This window comes from Morus notabilis, unplaced genomic scaffold (assembly GCF_000414095.1).
Source record: "Morus notabilis unplaced genomic scaffold, ASM41409v2 Scaffold508, whole genome shotgun sequence".
Taxonomy (NCBI): domain Eukaryota; kingdom Viridiplantae; phylum Streptophyta; class Magnoliopsida; order Rosales; family Moraceae; genus Morus; species Morus notabilis.
Genome location: NW_010361936.1, coordinates 393,429 through 405,456, shown reverse-complemented (window position 1 = coordinate 405,456; position 12,028 = coordinate 393,429). Strand labels below are relative to the sequence as shown.

The 12,028-nt window shown below is 33.1% G+C and overlaps 1 protein-coding gene across 1 annotated transcript; it reads right to left on the bottom strand.

The window, feature by feature from the left end:
* Positions 1–284: 284 nt before the first annotated feature.
* Positions 285–4,750, bottom strand: LOC21400904 (3-ketoacyl-CoA thiolase 2, peroxisomal). The gene is made up of 13 exons (XM_024167393.1): positions 4,518–4,750; positions 3,915–3,991; positions 3,533–3,617; positions 3,298–3,424; positions 3,121–3,219; positions 2,962–3,029; positions 2,736–2,843; positions 2,570–2,647; positions 2,338–2,470; positions 2,139–2,235; positions 1,382–1,505; positions 1,172–1,280; positions 285–680 (listed from the first exon to the last, which is right to left on the bottom strand). Exons 1-13 carry the CDS (start codon positions 4,599–4,601, stop codon positions 487–489), a joined length of 1,383 nt encoding a protein of 460 aa, XP_024023161.1. The 5' UTR covers positions 4,602–4,750; the 3' UTR covers positions 285–486.
* Between the last annotated feature and the right edge of the window lie 7,278 nt (positions 4,751–12,028).

Here is a 12,028-nt window from a genome sequence, read left to right as displayed (position 1 = left end):
ATCTCCGTTTAATTTTAAAAAATCTCATCGATTTTATGATAAAGGACCAAAACCACCAAAACAATTTTTAATTAAGAAACTTATTGGTCAAGAAAAAAACCATACTGATGGTTCAGAGACTAACATACCAAGTACTTACCAAAAACTTAGGTTTATAGTTTCTAGCCAATTCACCTTGAAAAATTTACCAGAAACTAAAGATCTCTTTAACCATATAAAAAATTTTTTGGAGCCTTTTCATGCATGCTTAATCCACGTATTGACAGAAAGAACAAAACAAATACTTACGTATAACATATATATATATATATATATTAAGTTACTAATTGCTTTGCTTCAGTGTGTTTGTGTAAACAAACAGAACCAATCCCCCTATGACAGGATTCTTTAAGAAGAAATAACACCAATCTTATTACATCTCCCTGCTATGATTTTGCAATCGCAACCATGACATTATTGGTAGGAACTGCAGCAAATGATAATTGACTACCGAGCATCTTTGGATAGGAGACTATTGGTTGCGGCCACCCTCGCATTGCAAAGCTCATCCGTGTGACCGGCCCTTTCAAACACTGCAGCCGCCCCCATTCCTGTGCCTATGCACATTGATATCACGCCAAAACGGCAGTCTTTGCCACGACGCTTCATCTCATGCAATAAAGTAGCAACACAACGAGCACCTGCAATTGATTGAAGGTCTCATAAATACCTCATCTAATATGAAATACATAGTTTACATTGTATATTCCATAACTAACATTCAGTTGAAAAATTCTGGGTTATTTCCAGTGAACAAAAGTAAACCTATGAACAGGGGCTTATCAGTCCGAAAGAGCCTTTGAAACAAGGGGGAAAAAAAAATCCCAAATCTATGTGGATAAATAGAATCCAAAAAATCAAACCAAAGCACGGCACATTTAAGGCGTAATAAGACATCTGTAAAGCATAAATTTTCACATGCCAAAATGTGCATCTAACATGAATAAGTATGTCCGTTTATGTAGCAGAACACCATGCAAATATCAAATCTAAGTCGGTTAAATTGTATATGACCTTCACTCTTCAAGATGAACATGCTTTGTTCACGCATAAATCCATACTTTAAACACTTAAAAGTAACAACCTGTATTAAAACATATACATAAATAACTACACATGAAATATTCAGTACCTGTTGCACCCAAAGGATGTCCAATAGCCATTGCACCACCATTAACATTGATCTTTTCAGGATCAAGACCCAACTTGTTACGGCAATATACAAATTGGGAAGCAAATGCCTGTAAGTTGTCACAAGTTTAGTGTCAATTAGTACATTTTTCATTTCATAAAAAGACAGACAAACCGTGGCAAGATTAAATCTTTAACAATATTTTAATACCTCATTTATCTCAAAGAGATCAATATCATCCAGCTCGAGACCAGCAGCCTTCACTGCCGCAGGAATTGCAAAAGCAGGGCCAACACCCATGATGGCAGGATCCACACCTACAGCAACAAAATTCCTGCACAAGCAAAACATTGCCATAAAACTTGTAGCTTGTTCTACAATATTTGATCGAGAAACACCACAAAACTGATTACATTCATAAGGACAGTTACACTTGACAGGGTGGAGGATGAGTTGATGAGCTTAAAAGGCTAATGTATCTCCAAAAGAGACAAAAATACAACGTGGAAAATGATCAATTATGTTGCTGGGAAGAAAAAAGATAACCCATTTACCTTGACCCCATTACTACATAAGCTATTGGATATTATAACGTGATTTCAAATTATAATATTACACTAAAAAAATTCCAAAAACAATGCAGATCACGTGTCAAGAGGAAAAATTTTAGACAAATCATCTCGAGTTAACAAATTCTCTTTAATCTCCCACAAACAAAAGCCGTGAGCAGATTTTTTATTCAACGTATCAAAAAAATTCATCAAACAAATCGAAATCTTTGTTGAAGAAACACAAAGATGTCTCCGAACCAAAGGTCATGGATGAGAATCTTAGCGTAGGTTTATCTAGCAGGTAGGTAAGTTTCAAACACCATGGACCTAACATAGGAGTGTCAGGGAAGACAAAATACAAATCTGCATGCACGTGAATTGAAAATGCTCAATGAATAGTGTCCAGGAAAAGATACCTGAATATACCAAGAATTGGCAATCCTTTCTTCTCCGCAACACTCCTCTTCATGAGGAGAACAGCTCCAGCACCATCACTAACCTGGCTAGAATTACCTGACAGAGCAACAACAGAAAATGTTACTTATCAATCCTACTAATAGAGGATTTTCAAATAGGAGGTGAAAAGAATAACATCCAAAAACGGGGGAGAGGAACCTGCGGTGGTGGTCCCATCTTTCTTAAACACCGGCTTCAGCTTTGCCAGATCTGACAATGTTGTGTTGGGCCGGATACCGTCATCAACAGAAATTGTAACTGGTTTCTCGCCACCAGTTTTGGGGTCAACAATCTGTTGATGTGACATAAATGAGTGTCCCAACAATAGTCAGATATCGATGGCATATCCATGTCTGCGAAAACTGAATAACTTAAGAAAAATAGTAGGTACCTTGGTGGCCACAGGAATGATTTCATCCTTAAATTTACCAGCAGCAGTAGCTGCAGCAGCCCGCCTATGAGACTCGACCTAACAACATAAACAAAAATAAATCAATAAAAGATGATGTGTTTCCTATTGCAGCACTATCTGAAGACAACAGGTTTTTTCAACTCACAGCAGCCTGATCCTGTTCCTTCCTTGATACACCAAAGCGACTCGCAACATTTTCCGAGGTAACCCCCATGGGAAGAAGGCAATTCTGGGCTTGTTCGAAGATCTTCACCTGTCATCAGTAAATCAAAATCATATAAGATTCTTCAAGTCATAAGAACTAAATTTTGGGGTAATTAGTCGCATGTTGAGGAGAAAAAGAAAACGAATGCAGAGCAGGAGATACATACTTTTGGGTTGACTGACCCTTCCCATGCCATTGGATTCATTGTCATTGATTCCAATCCAGCACCAATACCTACGAAAGTGATTAGAAAAATAATAAATTAATTAAACTGGTCCACTATGTTAAAAGTAATCAATTGTAAGACATCCAAAAAAATAATTACCAATATCATAAAATCCCGCTCTAATCGCAGCAGCTACATCCGCAACTGCCTGAAGCCCGGATGAACATTGCCTGTTCACAGTTCTTATCGGAACAGTTTCTGGAGGCACAAATGCAACATGCATAAGTAAATAAACTCACAGAAATTCTCAAGATCGATACCTACAAAGAAGCATACCAGGGAAACCAGCATAGAATGCAGCCATCCTGCATTCACTTGCCCTTTGGGAACCTGGTGCCAAGACTGTACCCACAACGATATCCCCAACCTCACTCGGATTCAAATTGGTTTTCTCTATCAATGCCTACAGAATAAAGGCCAGGTTTCACCATATAGATGAACCAGACCTCATTCTTTCAATAAGTATGAGGAAGCTAACCAACATAAAACAACATCAAACACAAAAACAAACCTTCAAAACCGGTGCGAGGAGATCATCAGCGTGAGTGTCCTTAAAGCCCCCACGTTTGGATTTGCAAAGTGGGGTACGATATGCTCTGTAAGTCGATATGAATAAATGTTACCCATTAATAGGTCTCTCTCTTTCACAAAGTATAGAACTCATTGGACAATTCTCTGATAGGATAAATATATATATATATATGTATATATATATATATATATATATGTATGTATGGGCACAGTTTTGAACCATTTTATTTTCATCTTTTTGCTGATGTAGTATCATATGATTACGATGTAATCTGATGGTTTAAAATTGTACACAAAATTTTCTTAAATTTATTGTCCATTTCCAGCTTTATGAGAATCAAAAATTGAATAAAGGAACTTACGCAACAATGACCACGTCGTCACCAAACACATTAGTCCTTTGGTATGCAGCGCTATCCCCAGCTAAACATACTGATGCCTGGTTCCAAACCAATTACAATTTCCAAATCAAAATTTTTAGTTCACTATTTTCCTTCAAATAAACAATTTCAATTCAAAAAATTATAAAAAAAAATGGAAAATTGGAATCCAAAGCCAAACACACTGATGCCTGATTCCAATAACAGTTTCCAAATCCATACTTAGCGTAATGTTTTCTTCGGAATCAAATAAACAATTTCAACTTAAAATTATTGAAAAAAAGGAAGATTTGGCATACAAATTATCCAGTATCTTTTTCAGTTATAAGTTAAGAGTAACAGAATCTGAAAGGCAAATAAAAAAAGAGAAACCTTAAAAAAACTAGGTTTTCCGAAATGGAATTCCCAAAAACCCCAAAAAAAAAAAAAAAAAAAAAAAAAAAAAAAAAAAAATTACAATCGATTCGTTCGAACGAATAATTATCGGTGAAATCGAACCAAAATTTAACGAATCAGGATTGAAAATAAAATTAAAAAAAAAAAGATAGAAGTAAAAGAAGAATCTCGAAGAGAAAAGGAAATTACAGAGAGATTAGAAGATTCGGCGGATGAAGAAGTAGGACGAAGGTGGTCGAGCAAAACTCGCTGCCTGTTGATCGCTCTCTCCATATCTGAATTCTTTTTGAGCAATGAAACTTACACGCAAAGAAGATGAAGATGATAAAGATGATGAAGAAGAAGAAAATGGTGATTCAGTCACGAAAAGCTTCTGTCCTTTTATATGGTCAATAATCATCTCTTTGGCGGTTGGATCTGCGTCTTTCTCTATCTCTCTATTTCCGAGAAAAAAAAATTATATATAATAGAATAATAAATAATATTATCAATAATTGCATAGAAATATTCCTTAAAAGATTTGGTACGGAAAAAAAGAAATTGAAGTTATTGGAAGTTATTAGAAATATTACTAAACTAAATATATTAATATGACTAGCAAGAAAAACTAAATAGTAATATTATGATGTACTTAAATTAAATGATATACAAGTGCATAATATTATGATGTACTTAAATTAGGATTGTAGAACTTATTACCATTTTTTGAAGGGTTGATACCATTTTCTTTTTTTTTTCTTATATATAAAACCATTTTCTTAGTACATATAAATACCTTTCATATAAATTTTTTAAAACGGAGAATATGATTGTGCGTGTATCAATTTTATATTTTATTTTTATGTTGTTTTGAAGATATTATACATTTTTTCTTAAAAAAGAAGATGATTTAAAAATAAGAAAAAAGGAGATAATTTATACCTATATATAAATGTTTGTTTTTTATGTTCCTTTGAAGATGTTATACATTTGTTTCTTAATAAAAGAAGATAATTACAAATAAGAAAAAAGAAGACAATTTATACATATTTGTTTTTGTTTGATAAATGAAGATATTTCATATTTATTCTTTTTTATGCTATTTATTTGTTTGTGCATAAAGATAATAGAAGATATTTTATAAATATTTGTATTTGTTGATAAATGGAGATATATATATATTTTTGAAAGTAGATATATTTTATATTCATTCTCTTTTTGTTTAGAAGATATTTTATAATCATTTGTCCATAAATTCATAAAGATGGTAGAAATTGTAATAGAAAGTGGACAATTTGGTGACGAAAAGGAAGGCGTCACTAACACCCATCCCTATGGCGCATGGTTTGTAATTCTAGTCACTTTTTAAATTTTAGTACTATTAATATTTTAGCCTAACAATATTGACAAGTAGTTGGCCATTGGGTGACTTTTGGTTTCTGGTGTAGTTAATTAGATTTTATCCTTATCTCAATCCTAAGTGACTGGATTGTTTGAGGAAAGTAATATATTTTTTTTCTTTGAGGATTGTTTTGTTTTCCCATTCTAGTTTTTTTATTAGTTTTATTTCCCTTAAAAGAATAAGTTATATCATTTTTTTTAAGATTTTTTCTCGACTGTTTAATCCAATTATTATAATATAATTATATCTAATAATGAATAAAAAATATACTTTTTTAATTTATATTTTAATATACTTTTACTGGTAAATATTTTTCTTTATTTATAGCACACGTTTTTTATTTTTATTTTTGCTATTAAATAAAAAAATTTCAAAAGTTCGGAAAGGAAATAATCTTGAAAAACTCTGGTGATTAAACAATTTAGAAAATTTCTTTCAATATTTCTGTCTTCACATGTAGTCGTTTATTTGGCGTAAGTGTGATGTGTTGATTAGTGGACAGAAATTCAGGCTGTGGGATGCGTGCCCTCCTGGGGAATTGGGAAAGGGGCAAAACCAAGATGACGATCAAACGAAACAAATACTATTTTATTTTTAGTTGTATCTAAGGTTAACAATCTCGACAGAGACATCATGATACAGTTTAAAATACGCACAAAATTAATAAGTTTACGTTTATTATAAATAGGTTTGATTCATAATTAACTTAACATAATTAATACGATTAATAAATAAATTAGATTAGAGTTGACCTCATAATTTAAAGTGATGAATTGACACGATTAATTATATGTATTATTTATAATATAATGATATGTGATATAACATGAAAATTTATATGACATTAAATATAAATAATGAGAATTTTAATATTTGTAAGTAAAATTAGTTTATTTTTTAAAGAAAAAGATAAATTGATTAATAAACACGTTAAATTTGTCTTACCAGTGTTAAATAAGTTATTATTATATTAATTATTTATTCAATATATTAATTTAAATAAGTTATATAAGTTAACACGATTAACACGATTAATAAACAGGTTGTGTTTGGATTGACATTTTTCATACGTTTAATAAACATGTCGTGTTTAGATTAATATTTTCTGACACGATTAATAAATGAGTTGATACAAACACGACTCACTAACACGAATTGTCACTCTTAATTGTATCCTCTACTAATCATGTATTTATTCCAACTCATCTAATTATGTCAAAAATGTATAATACTATGAAGTTGAACAAAATCTATTGTCCACTGTTTGAACACCATTTAAAAAAAAAAAACAGTGAGAGAAAGAAAGAAAAAAAAAACATCTACTGTTTATTTATAGGCAATTTCCCACGGTTCCTTTTTTGCTAACCGTGTGATAGGAATCGTGTGGCATGTAGGGCCAGTTCGGTAGTGCTGTAAATTTTGAAAAAATTACTTTTAGCTGTGCTAAAAGAAAAAACAGTTGTTACAAAAAGTAACTGAGTGTTTGGAAAATAATAATTATACAATGTTGCTGGTTCCCAAAGTAGTGTAATAGCGTTTGGTAAATTATGAGGTTGAATTGCTGTGGATAGTTAAGATGATCAAAATAAACATGGTATGAAATTTAAATATGCATAATTTTGTTATTAAGAAATACTTGTTTAACTGAAAAAAAACATAATTTGGTGTTGAGTTTTCTAACATTAAATTTATAATAATTATTTTTTTTTCATTTCTTCATTGACAATATGTAGTTATAACAAAAATGAGCATTAGTGATTAATCAACATGTACAATCTAATTTAACATCAAGATAGAGACAAAATATAATTTCATTCTAAAAAACTGGTGGAGTCATTTTGTGAATTAGGTAGTGCTCATTAAACTTGCTGCAATTTGATCTCGTACTTCATCTATTTCTTGCGATAGTAAAGCACTAGTAGCTTGATTTTCTTCTACATTGTTCTCTACTTGATTCTCTTCATATACGAAATCATCTGGATTATCTGTGACTTTTTGAAAATGTCGATCACTCTTAGCATGCCTCCTAATATAGTTATGAAGCGCCATTGTTGCAATAACTATTTTCATTACTTTGTGAATGAATAATTAAGCATGTCTCTCAAAATTTTTCATTATTTTTTCCACACACCAAAGGTGCGTTCAATAACACTTCTAAGAGAAGAATGTGCTTGGTTGAATACCTCCTTATAGCCTGTTGGTTGACGACTCATTCAAAATTGTCGTAAATGGTAACTTTCTCCTTTATATGGTCCAAGAAATCCTTTCAATTGTGGATATCCTGCGTCAACCAAATAATATTTACCTATTGAAATAAAAACACATGAATTAGTTAAATGTAAAAAATATATTACATAAATAAAGGTAAGGTTTTAACATTCTGGTGGTTTTTGAAAATTCAGATAAGGTTGACGTAATGCTGATAAGAATATTCTTGTATTATGGGCACTACCTTCCCAACCTACATAGGCATATATAAATTGCATACTGAAATCACATGCAACCATGACATTTTTGGTTGGAACTCGCTTTTTTCTAATAAATGGCACTTGATCTTTAGGTGGTGTTGAAGCTGGAACGTGTACACCATCTATTACGCCAATGCAATTCTAACAAGAAGAAAGTTTTCTGTATAAATAAATGTAATTGACATATCAAAGGAAGCATGTAAAAACTTATGAATTTACCTTAAAATGTGGCATATATCTATAATCCATTAGTATCTCTTGAGGCACATCATTAAACTTTGGATTAGGTGGCTTTATAACATCGATGCTCATAAACATACAATATGCAAAACATAATCAAAATATCTACCCATTATCTCACCAGAGTGTTGAAATCGCTTTTGTGCTGAATGATTTTCTGTACCCTGACCTAAAATTAATAAAAACATTCCAATTATTTCAACCACACACGCATTTCTTAATCCCTTTAACCCATAGTGACTTTGCAAATCATTACATTGTCATGCCCCAAAACAGGGGTTAGTAACGTGGAGGCTTGTTTAAAAATTAAACCGGATTAAGAAAGTAATTAATCATTTGATAACACCAAAATCAATTTCAAGAATAAAATATGTAAGAATTTCCAAACGAACCTCATAATTTGAAAGAAATTAGATTTGTAAGAAATGTGATGGGGATTTCATAATTTAATAATATAAGTTCAAAATTTAGCCTCTGGTATCATATTAGAATTCTCTGGCATCATACATAGACAGAACGGAAAAAAATAAGGTATTGATATCAACCACATTTTAGGAGCAATTGAGGTTACAAATCATAGAATTATACATGCCTTAGAAATATACAGTAAGGATAGAGGTGACTACAACTTCTTCACTTCTTGAGTTCGAGCTAGTATCACCGGTACTGTCTATCTACACGACATTGCTTCTAGCATCACCTGGGAGGGGTTTAAAATATTAAAAACAGAATAAACAGTGAGCGAAAGACCCAATAGTATATAACTCCATAAAACTTTATCAATAAAAGGGAAAGTAATCCATAAATTCAAGTTTCATATGCTAAATAATAATTCATAGTAATATGATAAATTACTCACCTTATCGCAAAGTCATGATATCGCCACCCACACTATGGAGTAACCCGTACAAGTTTCGGGAGCTATCCCTAAGAATATGATCTACATATCCCGATCTCTCAATTCAACATAATAGGAGTTTAATAGCATAATTCATGTTATTTCCTCAAAATCGCTTTACTTTATCAAACCTGCTTTGTCTACAAAACATCATTTTAAGCCAATTAACATTTATAACAGGACTAACAAGGATGTGGTCAAGAATATCCTACCTTTTAGATATAAATTTTACGGATCACTTCTCGTTGGCCTAGCCCCGACTATCTTTGAAGCTTCAATGTCTGATCTTGTCGCTAGTTCCATTATCAAAATAATGTTTTAGAACTTAGACCTCGCCTTTAAAACAAATCAACCTTAATTATGTACAATTGCAACATACTAGTATGCCTTAACTCAAAACCAAAGTTTATAAACAACTTCATAATCTAAGTTAAAGTTGTTTTTTTTGAATCAGTGGGCACCGGTTGCTGCAGCAAAGTGTAGCACCATTAGTCGGCTGGTGGTGCTCGGTCCGGCCGCCGTGGGTCTTCCACAGGCCTAAAAAATTGGCCAAAACATCAAGAGACAATACCAAAATCTGCATTTCCAAGTTTGATTTCAAGATAAATCCATGGGAAATCACTAAAACCAATTTCCAAACCCTTAATCAAGTTGAAAGAATCAAAATCCCCAAATTCCATCATGAATTTAGCCAAAACCCCTCCAAAACCAAGCTTTAACCAAGAATTCACCAAACTAAACCAAGAACAAGTTTTACCCAAGCAAAATCTGAAAATTAAGAGTTGGTTTCTCAAAGAATTTTTACCTTAATCTTTCTTTCGGTGATGAAAACTCTTGAAAATCCTCTTTGGTTTCCTTAGAGAGAGACGAATGTGTGAGGGAGAAGAGGAGAGAGAGACAAATTTGAGAGGGAGAATAGGATAGAGAGAGTGTATCGAGCGAGGGAGAGAGAAAAAGAAAGAGAAGAAAGAAAAATGAAGGGAGAGAGAGAGTGCTGGAGAGAAACAAGGGAAAGAAAGAGAGAAAGAAATAAGAGAAAATGAAGAGAGAGAAAAAGAAGAACATCAAAAGATATTTAGAAGAATATGTAAGAAAATGTGTTTCCACAAACTTCTGGGGTGGGATCTTAAATACTGAAATAATTAAAATTCCTTGGAAATATTTTAAGACTTAAAGATAAGAAAATGTTTAATAAGCATGGTTAATTAAGAAAATCATATTAGGCATACTAATATATCATGATTAACATAATTGAATTGTCTTAATTCTTCTGGTTGTTACAGCTTTATCCCCCTTAAGGAAATTTTGTCCTCGAAATTAGAGTACCCCAGGACAAAAATAGATACGAATATTTTTCATGCAATGTTGCTTCTCATTCCCACGTCACATCCTCAATGCCATGGTGTTGCCACAACACCTTCACTAGCAGAATCTCACGATAACGCAAAGTTTTCACCTTTAGTCAAGAATCTGAACTGGTGCTTCCTCACAAGTCATATCATACTAAATCAGAACATCGTACCATTGTACAACGGCTTTCGGATCAGGTTGACCCTTGTGAAGCATAGGAGACAACTCAAGAGGCAAAGCGAGGTGATAAGCAACGACACCAACTCGTTGCACAATTTGAAACAATCCTATATACCTTGGTGCAAGTTTCCCTTTCACACCAAAATGAGTGATTCCTTTGCGCGGAGAAATGGTTAACAAGATATCGTTGTCTTTTTTTGACGACTTCTATCGGCATAGCTCTTCTGACGACTCTGAGCTATCAACAAACATTCCCGAATAATAGTTATCTTCTCATTATTTTCCTGGATAACATCTGGTCCAGTGGTGAGCCGATCCTCTGGCTTGAGCCAACAAACTAGTGATCTGCAGGGTTTACCATATAGAGCCTCAAATAGTGCCATGTCCATGCTAGATTGTTAACTATTGTTGTAGGCGAATTTAGTTAAATGGAGATATTTCTTCTAATTTCCACCAAAATCCAGAACATAAGCTCGAAGCATATCCTCCAGAATCTGGATAACTTTTTCAGACTGTCCATCGGTCTGAGGATGAAAAGCGGTGCTAAAATTTAACTCTGTCCCCAAGGCTTCCTGAAAACTTTTCCAATACCTTGTATTGAAGCGAGCATCATGATCTGATGTGATAGATAATGGAACTTCATGAAGTCTAACGATGTGCTCAAGATACAATTCTCCTAGAATCTTTCTGGAATACGTTACATGAAATGGTATGAAGTGCGTAGACTTCGTTAGCCTATCCATAACAACCCAGATAGTATCATGCCTCTGCTCAGTCCTCGGCAATCCCATAAAAAAATCCATCGTAATGTGTTCCCACTTCCATCTAGGAATAGGAAAATATTGCAATTCTCCAATGGGTTTTTGGTGTTCAGATTTAACTCGGAGACAAGTCACACATTCTGACACATATTTGCGTACATCCTTTTTCATATCTCTCCACCAATATTGTCTCTTAAGATCTTGATTCATCTTTGTACTCCCAGGATTAATAGCAAACCGCGATCTATGAGCCTCATGAAGGACTGCTTTCTTTATCTCATCCACCTTAGGAATAGCTAGGCAGTTCCTGAAGTAGAGCGTTCTATCTTCTCAGATGTTCCAATCATCAAGTTGTTCTCCATTATGAATTCGAATCTAAATCCCTTAGAGAAGCGGATCCTGCCATTGATTATGTTTGAACT